Source organism: Schistocerca americana, chromosome X (assembly GCF_021461395.2).
Source record: "Schistocerca americana isolate TAMUIC-IGC-003095 chromosome X, iqSchAmer2.1, whole genome shotgun sequence".
Classification (NCBI taxonomy): domain Eukaryota; kingdom Metazoa; phylum Arthropoda; class Insecta; order Orthoptera; family Acrididae; genus Schistocerca; species Schistocerca americana.
In genome coordinates, this window is record NC_060130.1 from 689,200,517 (window position 1) to 689,219,863 (window position 19,347).

At 40.9% G+C, this 19,347-nt stretch overlaps 1 protein-coding gene across 1 annotated transcript in view; it reads right to left on the minus strand.

Moving 5' to 3' along the window:
* Window positions 1–560: 560 nt before the first annotated feature.
* Window positions 561–19,347, minus strand: part of LOC124556499 (F-box only protein 30-like) — an 80,810-nt gene continuing 62,023 nt past the window's right edge. The window contains exon 8 of the mRNA XM_047130456.1: window positions 561–5,371. Coding sequence (XP_046986412.1) covers window positions 5,257–5,371 — 115 coding nt within the window. The 3' untranslated portion in view covers window positions 561–5,256. The remainder of the gene's footprint in view (window positions 5,372–19,347) is intronic.

Genomic DNA, 19,347 nt, shown 5'->3' on the forward strand with positions numbered 1-19,347 from the left:
AGTACAGCTATCCTTTGGTTTTAAAAGAAACCATTATAGCTGAATGCCTCCAATTAGCACAAACTGGCAACATTAATAACATAAGGCACATTTTTCAGCAAGAAACACACATTCTTTCATTTACATACAAATGCACCATTTGAATTATTAAACTCCAATATTCATTAATTCTAACAAAAGTATCATGTGTTTTACTGTGTATAAGAGAGATGGCAAATGAATATTGTGAATTGCACCAACTTGGGCATATAATACGCAAGTTTATTGCATATACATTTTAAATTACTTCACTGTCAAAATATACTTATGCACACCTTATTCACAACCCTCAGCAATCTGCTATATTTATGTGTATTGAAAACACTAAACTTTGTCACAAATTTAAGCACTTACTCTGTTAGAGGCACATTTCAAAGCAAATATCCCAGTTTCTACACTTTTGTGTGTGTGTGTGTGTGTGTGTGTGTGTGTGTGTGTGTGTGTGTGTGAGAGAGAGAGAGAGAGAGAGAGAGAGAGAGAGAGAGAGAGAGAGAGAGAGAGAGGGGGGGGGGGGGGAGGGAGGGAGAGAGAGAGAGAGAGAGAGAGAGAGAGAGAAACAATGATTCCTGCTGCCTGAAGTGTGAGGTTATTCACATCACCCTCTAGCAGCTGCCATATAATGTAGAGAAAACCACTATTGCTCCTACAATTCCCACTAAGTTCATCATCAGCAGATTTATTACCAGTTTATGATGAATGGAATGTTTGAACCAGAGAAAGATGATTCCCTGACTAACTTTATTGATCTGTCATAATTTATAAAACTGTAGGCTCACCTTAATCAGTACTGGATTACACAAAAGAGAGATTTATCTATTTAATGGACTGTATAAATGAGGATACGTATAAAAGTTGCTCTTTCTTATATTGTATCTTCTGAAAACACAGGTGTGAACAGCTTTGTAAGAATCCTCATTCAAACAGTGTTTACATGCCTATAAAAATGATAACGAATTGAGTGACTGGATACTGTATTCTGTATTTCATTAACTTCAAATACCATCTTTTGGAAGGGTTAGTAATCCAACATTTGCTACAATTTGTTTCCACAATCTGGTCAAAAATGGTGACCTTGGGCTAAGAACTTGTGTTCTTGTTGGCCACATTCAATGATTGGTTGTGGAACACAATGAACATTATTTTGTGTGTACTCAGAATGGTGTTCATGTTATAACAAATATTTCTTATTTGGTGTATCACTTATGAATATAATGAGTACACACAAAAAAAAAGAAACCTGATCAGTAAAAAAGATAAGTCCTGAGACCATTGACATTTAAGGAAAAACTACAAGATATACCACTTGCTTTCAAACCTAACAACTCCTTACATATATTTGCACGGCATAAAAATATCACCTTTGTAACTGTACACAAGGTAGTTTGTAGGGAACTCCGCCTTGTCCCATATAAAGTAAAAGATGTTCAAAGAGTAGAAGACATGTACTGAGGAAACGAATTCAATATCGTTAATAGTTTCAATTGGTTCTAGTGGACATTTTTAATGGTATTTTAAACTATGTTTCCCACACCACTGACTCATGAGAATGGATCACAATAGCAAGGAAATGAAATGACTCATCCTCTTCAGAAACAATTATAATCAATATTGTTGCACTAGTATGTGATACTTATAGCTACTTTTGAAGATTTGCAATCCTACAGTCAACTGTCACAGCAAAGTAATTGACAGTGAAATGCTAAGGGAAAGAACAGCAGAATTAATTAATACTTGGCACTCAATTAATTGTACCTTACAGACTGTAGTGAAACCATCATTTTCAATTTACTATCTTTCATAAAGTTACAGAAAATAAGGAACTGTTGATATAAATTCTTCATAAAATATGGTGTCTCATATACTTGTTACCTCTACAACTCATAAAAATTTATTTTTCTTTGCTTTGTGATGGAATACCATATGGTAATACACCAACAACTCTGTTCTTTTTGATAGTATGGTCACTAGAAACTAGCACAGCAATAATAAACATTTGCATTCCCTAATGAAGTGCAGTAATCTCTTAAGTACATTTTACAAAGTTTTTATTCAATCACAGTTATTCAAAGCAACCCATAGGCCTACATTATTAATTTCAGCTGGTTATAGACATCTTCTGATGTGATGCTATTACGCCAATTGTCAAATTGTGATTTGTCATAAACGTGCAAAACATCAACTTATACAACAGCATTTCAATACATTTGAGGCAAATCACTACAGCAAACCAAGCAGAAATCATTACTGTCATGAATGGCAGTAAGTATCCCATTAAAATGGGAAGGAGTGGAGAAGGGTAAAAGGAGCAGGGGCATAGAGCTATGAAATTGCAGTACATTCTATGTGAGCACATATCATACAGTGCACATTTTTCTTGGCTAAAACAATGAAAAAAATTCTAAACCAAATTAGAGAAACAGTACACTCTTGAGTAGTGTAAGTGCTCAGATCTTATTTCAGTATAAAACAGTTGATAGTCATATGGAAAAAAAAAAGAGAAACATATTGCTGCAAACCTACAGCATAACTTCCAACGTCTTGCATAGAGCTAGTGACAGACTACTACTGGACATCCTTGAAGAATTGGAAATGAGTGATCACTGAAAATTTCAATAAATAAATAATGTTTTTGATTAAATTACTGAGAAAAAGATCTTGCTGAATCTTAAAAGAAGATGGAAAAACTAGTGTGTGGTAAAACAGATGTGCGACTTCAATGTGTACACAGGGACCAACCCAAATGCTGTTTTTGATATTATGTCAACAACAATGATACAAACACTGCAAATGAGTCACATTACAATACAATGTCAGCCATTATGTAGAGTCTGTCAGAGCACTACAAGCAATGCCGTACAATCTATTTTCAATATTTATTCTTTATTTTTAAATATCTGCACCTGTGTTGTTGTTTTCTTTTCTTTTCTTTTCTTTTAAGCAATGAATTAATATTTTAGCAAATGTTTTCTGTTACTGGCAATGCTATTTTATAATCAGCTACAATTTTATTGTTTAAATTACACAATCAGTATACCACTTCTCTAATTTCCTTTAGCATAAGACAGCTCTATTAATATGCTTTGCCCATTGTTTTACAGAATAAGCAATGAATAAGCTGTGATACACTTTCCAATATAATTTGAAATAGTCTAATAGTTTTCAGCTCTTGATCAGCCCTACTTTCTCTATCTTCAATGCAATACTCACTGTCCTAGTACTAATAATATCAAGTCAGTTTTCTGTACTTATTAGTCTCAGAGGTATTAAGTTGTTCTGGCATGCTGCTTTTTGTATCTATTGATGTTTGCTGCATTTTAATTGATCATGTCACAAAAATCGGTGTATAACTATCACATCAGAAACAAGTAACATGTTTTACCTTGTGGAACCATGGCTGTATTAAAGCACTTGTAAAATGGTAGCACCACCACTTCCGCAGGATAGTAGGAAGGAATCAGTTATCCTTTAATGTTATGCTCAACAATCTAAATGCATATTCTGTGGACACTAAAGTTTAGCTCAAGCTATGTTGGGTGAAGAAGAAGAAAACTGGCCATGAATATTATAGAAATCATAATGGTAATTACTTCAATCACAATGGTGAGATGGGGATTTGGGTCCACACTTTTTGGGCAAATTCATGCCTGACTGCATACATAAAATCATGCCCATTAGAGAAACACTTTACATTATCTTTGATTAGATCTAATATTGCTGTTTAGATCCTTAAAGACCAAGATAGATTGTTATGGGACAGAAGAATCCTTAAAGACTGAGATAGATTGTTATGGGACAGATATTTTAAACAACTTTTAAAACTTCAATCATTTTGCAATTTGTAATTACAAAATCAAAATTTCTTTTATTACCTGAATTAAGAATACCTCCATACAAAAGAAACCAGTGGCTCAAACCGTTGAAAATTAAATGAACAATAAGAGCAAAGAAACGAAAGTGGAAAACTTTTAGTAGAACTATGAACATATTAAGAAATTTTGCAATATTCTTTCTCTGTCCATAATCTATTAAACAAGAAATGTACTATCAAATTTTCAATGATCACCATGCTTAGAAAAGAACATGAACCCCCTACGTGTGAAATTTATGAAATGAGCTGTCACCTCTTTGTCAGTTTAATGCACAGAAAACTGAGACTGATATTGGAGAACAATTTCTTAGGCCATATAAAAAGTAAAGACTTTTAGGAAGCAAACACTCTTACAGTTAATTGTAATGGAGAGACTTTTATGACACAAAAATTTGAAGAAAGCTTTAGGAATTGTAAACTGGAATAAAATGAATTATCTCTTAAAGAAAGCTTGACTGAAATACTGAGACAGAGAAGTAACTGACAAAAGCTACAAACATTAACTGGAAGCATCACTGAGTAAGGAACATAAAAAAGTCCTGCACCTATTAAATACATTGAGGTGGTGTTAGGAATCTGAAAACAAAATAGGATGGCTGTGCAGAACCAGTCTTGAAATTGACAGTTCTGGAAACTTTCAAATGTGCCTGTAACAGGAATAAATTCAATTTAATAAATCGATACTAATAACATATTTTAGAAATAAAAAATTAGAACAACATACTGTGCAATATATGTTCATAAATCAGCAGCAACAACCTATTTAGCAACAGTAAGTACTATTTAGGCAGTGCTCTTTCTCAACAGAAAGTAAAGAAAAAGGACTGTGCTTTACCTATGAACCAAATCTGACTCACATGGTTGCACATAATTCAATGTTGAGAAGGTTAGTTTCACTATATGTTGCACATCACAATTCCTTCATTACAAAGAAAAATGTCAACATTGCACATTATAAAAAATTTTTTAAAAATGTTAAAAAAGGGTAGTACAAGGAACTTTATAATTCAGTTCTATGTTGCCATAGTAAGAAATAAATAACAAGGAATATCCAATATTAAATGTAAAACCTGGGCAGTGCATTAATTAAACTTTTACTGTAGGCAGTAGTTATCTTAGTACTGAAAAAAAGTCTTCACATTTCCATCTCCATCAGTATACGTCATACTATTTTCTTTTGATCTTGTCATGTCATTAGATGCTTAAAGACAGGGACACATATGGAAAACTTTAATGAAGCCACAAAAGAAGTTTGGTGCTTCTGAACCAACTTCTAAATGGAGATGTCACACTTGCGAGGTTTGATGATATCCATATTCCTCTCATACAAGATATACTGAGTTACTGCATCACCACACGTTCTCTATGTGTGTTAACGTTACGTTTTGGGTGGAACATTTTAGTTCTATTCGGCGGGTTAGCTCATGTGGTATTACTCGATAATACTGCTCATCATACGAATGTCTGTAAAATAAGAATAAAATTGTTTATGTATATATTCAGGGAGCCTTGCATTAGAGATTAAACAATGATTTCACTAATTAACTTTTTATTGTACCCCTAAAAATACAGCATTCATAGAAATTGCAATGATACACAGCACAGTCCAATTATAAGGCAAAGCAGCAAAAGTTAGCATGCTTTCAGACATGGGCAAACACTGGAAGTCTGAAAAGAGGTAATAATTATAATCTAGTGATAGGGAAAATTTAGGTGTGATTTTTTGATTGTAGACACAATCACATAACATGATAATCATAGCCAGTTTTGCCCTTACAATGGTAATCTTTCGATTGTATACATTAACTCACAGGAAGCCCTTGGTAAATATTTAGTTCGCCAAATACCACTTACCTTTATCATGCCCTTATCCTGCATCTTCATGAGGTTGAAATGTTAATCTGGATAGTTGGCAATGTTAGTAGAAGAAGGTCACTAGATGCCCTTTCTGTCGCCATCCCCCCCCCCCCCCCCCCCTCAGGGATGGAATTTGTGTGTACGACATCCACCTGCATCTAGTGTTATCTCACGTGAAAGTGTGAGAACATTTTCATAATGTTTGTGAATCATGTAACTGAAGTGGGATGTAGGTACCAGCCAGGTATTGGTTGGTTGGTTTAAAGGAGGGGGAAGGGACCAAACTGCAAGGTCATCAGTCCCTTGTTCCCGGTAAAATAATTACACAAGGGAAAGAAGAAAAGAAAGGTGCGTACAGCACAGTAACAGGAGAATGGAATAACCAGAAGAATGACAGAAGGACAACCAACACTACTATGGACAAAACAGGAAAATAAAACCACAGAGAGAAGCAAGAAACAGGTAGAAGGGATAAAAACAAGAGAGCAAATGACCGTGGCTGGCCAACCACAAGAATAAAAAGGAAAAGCCAGCCATTCTGTGACACATTGAAACATCCAGACTAAAAGCATTAGAGTGGAGAATACAAAGGGACAAAGGACACGCATGAAAACTTATATAGAATGATAAAACTCACTGTTACGTATAAAACTAAATTAGCCGATGAGGTGTTGTCAGCTAAAATTAATGGCAATGAGTCTGGTAACTGAAGAGTCCAACTCAGGGCAGCCAAAGAAGGACAGCTCACCAAGAAATGGGCCACTGTCAGCCGGGCACCACACCGACACTGAGGTGGGTCATCACGGCACAGAAGATAGCCATGTGTCACCCAAGTGTGGCCAATGTGGAGCCAACAGAGAACCACAGAGGCCAGCGTGGAGGTCTCCAACACATTCATAGTCTCTTTAATGGCACACAGTTTGTTGTGTGTACTGAGGTTATGATATTCCATCTCCCAAAGCCACAAAACCTTGCAGTGTAGTACTGAACACAAGGTCAGTTGCAGAGAAGCTGATCTCCATAAGCAGTTTCCGTGTAGCCTGTTTGGCCAACCTGTCGGCACGTTCATGGCCTGGGATTCTGACGTGACCTTGGGTCCAGACAAACACCACTGAACGACTAGACCATTCCAGGGCATAGATGGACTCTTGGATCGTTGCTACCAAAGGATGGCGAGAGTAGCACTGGTCGATAGCTTGTAGGCTGCTCAAGGAGTCAGCACACAGAAGAAACGACTCCCCAGGGCATGAATGGATGAGCTCAAGAGCACAAGAAATAGCCATCAGCTCAGCAGTGAAAACACTGGAGCCATCAGACAAGGAATGCTGTTCAATATGTCCTCCATGGACATACGTGAAGCCGATGTGATCATCAGCCGTCAAGCCATTGGTGTAAACCACTTCATGGCCCTGGTACATGTCAAGAATCGAGAGGAAGTGGCAGTGGAGAGCCATGGAGTTAACTGGGTCCTTAGGGCCATGTGAAAGGTCAAGGCAAAGCCGCAGCCTAGGTGTACACCATGGAGGTATACGTGAATGGACCACAAGTATAGGTGGTAAAGGCAAGGACTCCAGTTCGGAAAGAAGGGATCGGACACAAACTGCAATTGGAAGCCCTGAACTGGGCCACCGATGCGGGAGATGAACCGCCATGGGTGTGAAAAGGAGATAGTAATTCGGATGCGCAGTCCACTTAAGCTGACGAAGGTGAGGAAGCCAATCCAATTGTGTGTCGAAAACCAGTCCTAAGAATCGATATGTCTCCACTACAGTGAGTGGATCGTCATTAGGGTAAAGTTCCAGTTCCAGATGAGAGCAGTACAACACTGACAAAAGTGCATAACACCTGACTTTGTGGCTGAAAACTGGAAACTGTGGGCTAGAGCCCATGATTGGGCCTTGTGGATAGCTCCCTGTAGGTACTGCTCAGCAACACCACTACTGGGGGAGCAGTACGAAATGCAAAAGTCATCTGCATACAGAGAAGGTGAGACGGACGGCCCTACAGCTGCTGCTAGACCATTAATGGCCACTAAAAATGGAGATACACTCAATGCAGAGCCTTGCGGGAGCCCATTCCCCTGGATCTGGGGGAGGAACTAAGGGAGGCACCAACTTGGACATGAAAAGCATGAAGTGACTGGAAATTTTTGATAAAAGTCAGGAGCAGGCCTAATATACCCCACTCATATAATATGGCAATGATATGATGTTGCCAGGTCATGACATACGCTTTTCGTAAATCAAAAAAGACGGCAACCAGGTGTTGGTGTCTGGAAAAGGCAGTTCAGGTGGCACTCTTGAGGGACACAAAATTATCAGTGGTAGAGTGAACCTGGTGGAAGCCGCCCTGACAAGGAGCCAGTAGGACATGTGACTCCAGGACCCAACCCAACCACTGACACACCACACGTTCCAGCAGCTTACAAAGAACATTGGTGAGGCTGACGGGCCGATAGCTAGCCACATCAAGTGGGTTTTTACCGGGTTTGAGCACCAGAACAATGGTGCTCTCCTGCAATTGCAATGGAAAGATGTCATCGCACCACATTCAGTTGAAGATGATGAGGAGATGTTGCTTGTAGTCAGGTGAGAGATGTTTAATCGTCTGACTAAGGATCTGATCTGACACAGGAGCAGTGTCTGGGCAGTGTGCAAGGGCACTGAGGAGCTTCCACTCTGTAAATGGGGCGTTATAGGATGCACTGTGGCGTGTAGTGAATGAGAGGACTGTCCCTTCCAGCCACCATTTGAGAATGCGAAAGGCTGAGGGGTAATTCTCCGATGCAGAGGCTCGAGCATAGTGCTCAGCAAAGTGCTCGGCAACCACCATTGTGTCGGTAGATAACACGACATTTATGTTAACACCCGGAACACCTGGTGGGGTCTGGTACCCAAAAACACATTTGATCCTTGCCCAGACTTTAAGGAGATGTATCTCTCCCAACACTCCTGCTTCCATCGTTTGATAAGTTGGCGAATGTGGGTACAGAGCCATTTAAAGGCTATGAGGTGCTCCAGGGAATGGTGCCATTTATGCCGCTGTAGAGCTTGCCAATGCTCCTTAATTGCTTCAGCATCTTTAGGCAACCACCAAGGGACTGTCTTTCGCCGGGGGCACAATAAATAACGAGGGATCACATTTTTTGCCACAGAAACAATTGTTGTAGTCACCTGCACAACCATCACACCGATGTTTTCGTGTTTGGGAGATTCAGTGGTGACAGCAGAGGTGAAAGTTTCCCAGTATGCCTTGTTTAAAGCCCATCTAAGCAGGCATCCATGTGCCTGACACTGGAGCAGTGACAGGAAGTGGGGAAGTGGTCACTACCACACAGATTGTCATGTGCTCTCCAGTGGATAGATGGGAGAAGTCCTGGGCTGCAAATTGATAAATCAATGGCCGACTAACTACCATGAGCCACACTGAAATGTGTGGCGGCCCCAGTATTTAGGAGGCAGAGGTTGAACTGAGACCCCACAAGGGGTTATGGGCATTAAAATCTCCCAAAAGTAGGAAAGGTTTAGGGAGTTGATCAATCAGTGCTGCTAATACATTCAGGGGTACTGCACCATCTGGAGGAAGATATACATTGCAGACAGTTATTTCCTGTGTCATCCTTATTCTGACAGCCACAGCTTCAAGAGGGGTTTGAAGGGGCACAGTTTCACTGCAGACTGAGTTTAGAACATAAACGCAAACTCCACCCGACACTCTAGTATAGTCACTACAGTTCCTGTAATATCCCTTATAGCCATGGAGGGCAGGGGACCGCATTGCCGGGAACCAGATTTCCTGGAGGCCAATGCAAAAAGCAAGTGTAAAAATTAACAGTTGCCAGAGCTCAGCCAGACAGTGGAAAAAACTCCGCGATTCCACTGGAGGATGACGTCACCGTGAGACTGGGAAGACATGTAACATTCAATGAGGCAATTTACGCCTCAGGGTCACCTGCTGCCACTGACTTACTGCCTGAGCAGTCTATATTCATTGTGTCTGAGGGTATGGCAAGATCTACGTCCTCAGCGGATGCCAGAATCTCCACCTCATCCGCAGACGCAGAGCTTGTAGGTAGCGGTGGTGTGGGTGCCACCGCAATTTCCTTGGTCTTGGGGATCTTCTTCAGGATTTCTCTCACTGCTCCTTGGGTTTCCCTGGCTGGGAGGACTCCACTGATTCAGTCTCTGGGACTGAGAATGATCATGAAGCCCTATGACCAGCTGCTTTGGGGCTCTTCAGCCACTGGCGGGTGTCATATTTCCCACTAGCGGAAACCTGGGGTGGGAGTGACCCATGGGACCCCTTCCTAGTGAGAGGAGCCGAAGATGATTTACACTTCTCTGGCACAGAAGAGGGAACTCATACCCCCAATGGTTGGGGGGTATTGTTCCCGAAGTAAGTGGTGCAGGAGCAACAGGGAAGGAAATGCCCCCATTATCAAGGGGGCAGGTGTAGTCTTCCGGCTCTGAGAGGTGACTGGGGCTGGCGGAGATGATGGGGCTAGAACTGTTGTAGCGGTGGTTTAAGATGATGTCATATGTACAGGATGAAGGCGTTCAAATTTCCTCTTAGCCTCAGTGTAGGTCAGTTGGTCCAGGGTCTTGTACTCCATGATTTTCCTTTCTTTCTGGAGCATCCTGCAGTCAGGCGAGCAAGGTGAATCGTGTTCTCCGCAGTTGACACAGATGGGAGGCAGGGCACATGGAGTATTGGGATGTGATGGGCATCCACAATCTCGACATGTGACACTAGAAGTACAGCGGGAAGACATATGGCCGAACTTCCAGCATTTAAAGCACTGCATTGGGGGAGGGATATAGGGCTTTACATCACAGTGGTAGAATATCACCTTGACCTTCTTGGGTAATGTATCACCCTCAAAGGCTACGACTGAGGCACCGGTGGCAACTTGATTATCCCTCAGGCCCCGGTGGACACGCCAAACCAAATGTACACCCCATTGCTCTAAATTGGCGCACAGCTCATCGTCAGACTGCAAAAGAAGGTCCCTATAAAATATGATACCTTGGACCATATTCAAGCTCTTATGGGGTGTGATGGTTACAGAAACATCCCCCAGCTCGTCACAAGCGAGTAACACCAATGACTGGGCAGAGGATGCTGTTTTGATCAAGACTGACCCACATCTCATTTTGGGCAAGCCCTCCTCCTCCACAAACTTGTCCTCTAAATGGTCAACAAAAAACTGAAGCTTCATCGTCATGAAAGATTCCCCATCAGCTCTCAAACATACAAGGTAACGGGGCGAATAAGAGTGGCTACCATCCATGGTGTGCCAGGGAAGGGAACAATTTGGGGTCGTACTTCTGTGCGTTGAATTGAGCCCATGAACACTTAAGAGACTGCTGGTGTTTGACCACCACAAGAGATGATGTACTACACTTCATCGCATGTCATCCACCCTGATGCCACCCACTCCAACTAGGGGGCCTCCCCACGGCGCCACACAACCAACAGGGTACATGGCGGTCCCACCACAATGGACTGGCTACCGTGCTGGATATCAGGTGCAAACAAGCAAACAAGTCCACTATCATCATCAGCGTAGAAAACGATACTGCACACTTGATGGAAAAATACGCACCCAGGAGGGTGACCTTGCCCAACTTTTGGAGAATGAGCAGAAGTGGAGATCCACGTCGATGAAGGATGCAATAGGTCTCAGCGCATGATGGACATGCACCATGTAAGGCGCCCTTTCCCAATTGGCTCGCTCTTCAGGAAAACTTTGAAAAATGGAAGTCAAACTCTACAGGGGACAATCACATAAAGGCTGAAACATGTGAGACTCCTTTTAGTCGCCTCATGACAGGCAGGAATACCTCGGCCCTATTCTAACCCCGAGACCCGCAGGGGGTCCTGTTCCCAGTAAATGGTAATATATTAAAATGGAGCAAACAAACTATGAACAATGCATAGTCTATATTAAAAACTGTTTACACAGGATTGTTAACAAGTTCTGTAAATGTTTACTCTCTCTCTCTCTCTCTCTCTCTCTCTCTCTCTCTCTCTCTCAATGTATTTAGCCAGGAAGATTGTGCATGCACAACAGATCTATGACATGTCAATCAAATGCTAGCTGGACAGGTTACACCTGATGCCAGTATCATGGCAGCAGTGCCCCAAAAAGTTGTCTATCATTTGTTCCCCCACCATCTGCAAGGTTTTGTCAGTGGTAAGATTCCTTAATGCACAAAACATAGTGCCCATCAAAATTCATCATTTGTTCTGTCAGCTACATGGCCAAAACATCATGAGCAAACAGATGATGTGACGCTGGTGTAGGATTTTTTCTGAAGGTCATCAAAGTGCACATAATGAAGACCACAATGGGCAACTATCCCTCATCAATGATCACCTGCTTGAGCTGGTGTGGCGGCGCATCCTGGAGAACCATTTCTTCATGATTACATAGTTCAGCAGCCATTTTCCATGAATATCGTGAGCCTTGTCACATGAAATTGTCACTAAGCACCTGCTGTTCAAGAAATTGTGCGCCATGGTTGAAGAAGACTGTCACACACTGGTTCCATTCAGAGGCGACAGACTTCTATGACACAGGAATACAAAAGTTGATCCCATGATATGACATGTGTCTTAATTATTTTGGTGACTATGTCAAAAAATAGCTCAAACATTGCTGTACCTGTTGCCAATAAAGTTTTTCATGTAACTATGTTGTCTTTGTTTTAAAAGATAGGGAAACTTACTTTCTGGATGCACCTCATACAAATATCATCCGCTATCATCATCATCATAAATCATTCAAGTTACTCCCTCACACAGGATGTATATGTCGACAAGGAAAAACAAAAAATCCCAGATTTCCCGGTTACAAAATACGTTTTCCCGGGTGAAAATACACTTTTTCCATGTTTTCGTAAATATGGACTTATAAATTCAAATTCCACCAAGCACAGCAAGTTAGTTGCCAAGGCATTGAAATCAAGATTGGAATGCCCTTTTGTAAGCCAATCATAATTCTTGTCACATGATCTTGCCAGCCGATGACAGCAGTTATTCAGAGCAGAGGGAACATGATGTTGTCAGCCAATAGCAACATCACTTAAATGGTTTAAATTAACATATGTAGTGTAGCTACAACAAAAGCTAAGCTTTCACATATAATATAGATCTCGAAGATTAATAAGTGCCGGCCACTGTGGCCGAGAAGTTCTAGGCACTTCAGTCCGGAACTGCGCTGCTGCTGCAGTCGCAGTTTCGAATCCTGATTCGGGCATGGATGTGTGTGATGTTCTTAGGTTAGCTAGGTTTAAGTAGTTCTAAATCTAGGGGACTGATGACCTCAGATGTTAAGTCCTATAGTGCTTAGAGCCACTTGAGACATTTTTGGTTAATAAGCTACAAGAGAAGCTGAGCTTTCACATGTAATATTAGTCTTTTTTTGCAAGTGTTACACTTTCAGATACATCACAGAAATGTGCAAGTAAAATTTACAATACTGACATAAATGTGTGGTCTTCTGGGCTCGAAATTCTTCTAAGTGGCTGGTCCTCAACGTGTGATTTAAGAAATACATTGCACATTCTCACACGTAATATGTTTTATATTGTGTAAAAGAAAATTTACTTTGAAAATAATACTTTTCAAACCACCATTCATAATATTTTCCTGAAACCTGTCAGAAATAGATTCGTTTTGGTAGTTGACACAGAGCGCCAGAAAGCAGGCATTATGCAGCTACGATGGCCTAGGAAGCCCATATGTTCGTATGTATAAAGCATTAAGAGGTCTTACAATATGTCATAAAAGAAACAAGACATCAGAGGATACTCCAAGAGCATCGGAATTTTGTAAACCATACTAAAGTGTATAATTCAGCTTGATGTGCGCATTCGCATGTCCATATTCGGAATGAAGTAGGTCCCAACCTCACATTAAGCTTTTCACTATGGTTTTCGGGATGCAAATTTCTTGGAGTACCAGAACTGTACTATCTCACATTTGGTTCTTTATTATGGTAAAATGCCGTACATGCCAGAAGATGAGAATGTGCACTTGAAATTCTGCGAACAATTGGAACTAGCCGTACTGTGGAATGAAATGCTTTGTTTCAAATAAATTTATTGTCTCCGTGGAAAATATTAATAAAAACCAAGTTTCTTTAGAAAACCGATGAAAATAACTTCATTGTTCCGCAAGGCGATTATTGCTTGCAAGGCGATTATTGTTTGGCTGTCAAACACGTGGAAATAAAATCAGAAAAGTGAAACTAATAATTGTTTTCAGCCTTCCATAATTATGTGAATGTATTTTAATTCATTTCATAGCTCCTGACCACAGAAACCTGTTTTGTTTCCATTTGACGTGGGAGCTGTAAACCAAGAGGAAACAGCAAAAAATCACTAAACATAAACACAGGTCACGTGGGAACTACCTCACCCCCCACTACAACTAAGACTGCTCTGTGCATGCATGAGTCTGGCAGTTTGGGCGCTCCAGATAAATTTATACGCTTCGCATCTGCCTACAAGTAGCCAGAAGCGGGAGAAGGTACTGCTCACATGTGACTGAAATGCAAATGTGCATGAGCCCACTGGCAACTGCTCAAACGAATCTAATGTAAACAACTTTGATGTCATGCTCATCAGAAGCAATTAGTTGTTACGAAGTACTGCATTGTCTTCACCCGAAGGCCATTGACACATTTTGCTGTTGGCAGGCAGGATGTTGTGAAGTGCGCATTTCCTTTGCAACTAAACTTTTATTTTTTTTCTCTCTCATTTATGTTTTATTGCTGCAGCATTATTTTGCAGTAGTGGGATAAAGTAATATTCTTTGCTAGAGTATCAGTTTTTAACAGTCAAAATTACATAAATTTAACAGAAAACTAAAACAATGAAAAATCCCTGGAATTCTGAAAAATTCCCGGGTTTTCCACGGTTTTCTCCCTGATGAAAAAATTCCTTGGTTTTTCCCGGATTTCCCGGTTGTCCCAAAGCGTATATACCCTGCTCCCAATATTGCCAACTGCCTCCTCACCACTGCAGTATTCCCAACCACAAAGCATTGTATGTAAAACATCTTTTGACCAGAAAATGAAATGATAATGACTGTGTGTAAAATATAGAAATGAAATAGCCTTTAATTGTGAGTCTCTATCTGTGTCATACAGACAGCTGTACCTATTGGTTGGTTGTCACAAGTTAAGTGTGCATGTCTATCCAAGTTCTGTTGTAAAGGAATCCATACACAAACTGTATCACAAAACAAACAAGTGTCAATTAAACAAGATCATATAAGTCAGAAGATGAATCACTGCATGAATGAAGATCCAGTAGTAACTAGAATCCTTTGCTATGAGTGGAAGTGTAGTACTCATGAGTTATCCTGCTCGGCACCACACTGTTGTAAATCGACTGACCAACCATCATCCATGCAGAGACATCAGCAAATGCTGGTTTTTGTAAGTTACTGATTGACATGCTTGACAATTTTGCAGTTGTGGGTATGACACAACCCCCTCAGGAGACACCGCGTTAACGAAACACTGTCCGTGTAGGCAAGGGGGTTTGTGTGATCCAATGAATTGGAGGGCTATACCAGCGGTAGTGTAACTACCAGCAGGGGCTCCCAAGCCGGACAGGTCTCCATAGAGGATCCAGACGAAGTGTCTCTCCCAGTGTCCTGTCCTGTCCTGTCCTGTCCTGTTCTATTCTATCCCATCCTATACACTCTCTTCCTTTCCTTTTCCTCCCTCTGATTGTGTGGCAGCAGACACAGTCCCGTAATGTGGACAGCGGAAGATCCTTGGAAACCAGGACAACGTTGATGTACATAGGCCTTACTGCGAAGGGATGGATAGTGTTTTGTAGTCGTGGTGAAGACAAGCTATCTAAGGAGTAAGGCCCTGAAATAAAACCTTGGCAGCTGTCCAGGCTATGAGGTGACAGATCCACCAGGACACTCAGGGGCTGTGGGCTGATAACCCACACAACCAAAAAACACATATCACAGAAACTAAAAGGAGAAACAGCCGAGTGGATCTTAAGGATATGACCTTTGGCCTGAAAAGAAAAACTTGTATTGGTTTTTGGAATGTAAGGACGTTGAGAGAGGCAAGGAGGCTAAGACAGGTTAAAAAAGAGATGGAGAACTACTGACTAGATATATTGGGACTAAGTGAAATAAGGTGGCCAGAATCTGGGGAATTCCAAACACCGAATGGTGGAGAGCTGCTGTATGTGGGTCAGACAGTTGAAGGCACAATGCATAGGAATGGTGAAGGGCTCTTACTATCTAAAAGCAGCAAGAAGAGCTCACTGGAGTGGAAACCAGTCTCAGAAAGGATAATAACCGCACGCTTTAAAACAAATGTGTGATATATCACTGTAATTCAATGCTATGCACCTACTGAAATAGCTAATGGAGAATTAAAAGATGTATTTTATACAGAGCTTAATGGAGTCCTTAGACAAACAAATTCTAGGGACATAAAAATTTTAATGGGTGACTTGAATGCAAAAGTTGGTTCAAAAAATGAAGGGCTTGAACATATCATGGGTGTGCATGGTGCGGGGATCAGGAATGTAAATGGTGAACTGTTGATAGATACGTGCGCTGAACATGACCTAGTCATTGGAGGCACATTGTTTCCACATTGTAGCTGCCATAAGATAACGTGGGTTTCTCCAGACCACGTTAGCAAAAATAAAATAGACCACATAGTCATAAGCCGCAAGTTCCGACACTCTGTTAGATGTCAAAAATAGAAGAGGAGCATACGTTGGAAGTGACCACCACCTAGTTTTGGCAGAATTCAGACTGAAGATAGTGGCAAATAGAACCAAGCTCAATCACAGGTGAAAGAAAATAGATGTGGCAAGATTAAAAGACCAACAGATCAAAGAAACATTCGCCCTTGAACTACAAAACAGATTCCAGGTCCTCTCTGAAGAAAACTTTATGGAAGAGGGAATTGAAACATGTTGGCAAAAAAATCAAAGACAGTTATTTAGATGTGGCAGAAAAAATCTTAGGATTTAAGGCAAATCAAAGAAAGGAATGGATCTCTGATGCTACATGGAATAAAATCAGCCACGGGAAAGAACTAAAACTTATGTTAAATCTTTGTAAGACAAGAACGCAGAAGTGCGTAAGGAATACACAGAGGCGAACAAAAAAGTGAAAATAAGACTACGTTGAGATAAAAGAAAATGGATAGATGAGCAAGAAAAATTAGCAGAAGAGGCAGCAAGACAAAGAAATATGAAAGAGCTCTACAATATAACCAAACAGTTGTCAATGAAGAACTTCAGACGTGGAGGGCCAGTTACAAACAAGGATGGGGTGATGCTTGCAACTCAACAGACACAGCTACAGAGATGGGGGAGCACTTCAAGGTACTGTTAAATTGTGAAGACAACCAAGAGGAACAGGTAAGAGACATTCCAGAGGAAGTCAAAGAAGATCAAGATATAAGTTTGCAGAGCCCCACAATGGACAAAATTAGGATAGCTTTGAAAACACTAAAGAATACAAAGGCTCCAGGCCTAGACAACAGGGCACTGGAGCTCTTAAAAGCTGATACTGAAAGTACTGTTAAAATGTTCCATCCCTTGCTGAAGCATATTTGGCTTGAAGAGAAATCTCCACAGGAGTGGAAAAATGGTTTGGTGGTAAAGCTCCTGAAAAAGGGAAATTTGTCAGACTGTAACAATTGGCATGGTATTACATTGTTGTCAGTGCCCAGTAAGGTCCTCACCAGAATTATTTTGAGCAGAACTAAAGAGTCTCTTGGAAAGCGACTGCGTAAAGTACAGGCCAGTTTTAGGGCACAGCACAGTTGTGTTGATCTTATTAACACCCTTAGGATCATTTTAGAACAAAGCAAAGAATTCCAAGCAACCATGTACCTGGCATTCATTGATTTTCAAAAGGCCTTTGATTCTGTGAAACAAAGTGCTCTGGCAGGTGTTGCGGAAGAATGGCATACCACAGAAGATCTTAAACATCATAAAAGATCTATATGATGGCTACAAATGTTGTGTACTCCACAAGGGAAATATGACAGAGGCCATAAAAGTAACAACTGGAGTCCGGCAGGGTTGCATTTAATCACCAACACTTTTTCTACTTGTTCTAGACTCAGTTATGAGAAGAGGAGACGAGGAATCCAGTGGGGGATCCATGAACATCTGGAGGATTTGGATTTTGCAGATGACATAGTTTTATTAGCTCAAAGGCTGACTGATACGCAAGCTAAATTAAACTTGCTGAAAGAAGAAGTAGAGACTGCTGGCCTCAAGATAAATACAGGCAAAACAAAGGAAATAAGAGTAAATTCAGGGAACACAGAGGTGCCACTGTTAATAGGGGAGCAGCAGGTGGAGGCTGTCAACTCATTCCTGTATCTGGGTAGTATAGTGACGTAAGATGGTGGAGCTGGAGATGATGTGAAAAACTGCATTAAAAAGGCAAATGCTGCCTTCATACAATTGTATTCATTATGGAAAAACAGAAATATCACATACAAAACAAAAATCTGTACAAATGGTACAAATGGCTCTGAGCACTATGGGACTCAACTGCTGAGGTCATTAGTCCCCTATAACTTAGAACTAGTTAAACCTAACTAACCTAAGGACATCACAAACATCCATGCCCGAGGCAGGATTCGAACCTGCGACCGTAGCGGTCTTGCGGTTCCAGACTGCAAAAATCTGTATTTTTAATACAAATGTGAAGGCTGTCCTTCTGTATGCCAGTGAAAGCTGGAAAATGGATAAAAAGATAACATCCCAGTTACAAAGCTTCAGAAATAGGTGTCTTCGGTGCATCATGAATATCTGGTGGCCAGAAAAAATATGTAATGAGGAGCTCTGGTGAATAACAAACCAGATACCTATAGAAGACCAGAGACGAGAGAGAAAGTGGAGTTGGTTGGGGCACACCTTGAGAAAACCAGATGGAGCCATCAGGAAAAAAATATTAGAATGGAATCCCCAGGGAACAAGGAAGAGAGGAAGACCTAGGGGCACATGGAAGAGGACAGTGGAAGGGGAAGCAAAAAGAGTTAGCAAGACCTGCGTAGAATTGAGGCAAATGTCCAAAGACAGAGACGGATAGCGAGTTCTCCTGGATGCCCTATGCCCCCATAGGGGCCAAAGGAATTAAGTCAAGTCAAGTCAAGTCAAGTCAAGTCAAGTCAAGTAAGTATGACACATCAATGTGTTGATATCAAGTTCTAGTAAAAATTATTACAGATGGTGATGCATGGTGTTACAGTCATGAGAGCTACTGCAATAATTACAGGTTGCAATGTGGGTATGAGATAACTGGTTCTTCACCATGACAATACTCCAAATTGCAAAGGGTTGTGTATCAACTGTTTTTTTGGCCAAAATACAAAATGATAATGACTTTATGTGACAAGATAAAGTTGTGTATTGATCTGTATCTGTAATGAGTTATAGCTAAAAGTGAGCCTCTGTGGGTGGAATAACCGGTACTGCACCGCTCAGAAATGGCAGGAATCTGGGTTCAAATTCCAGTTCAGCACACCATTTTTACTTGTCTCATACAATCATCACAGCTAATAT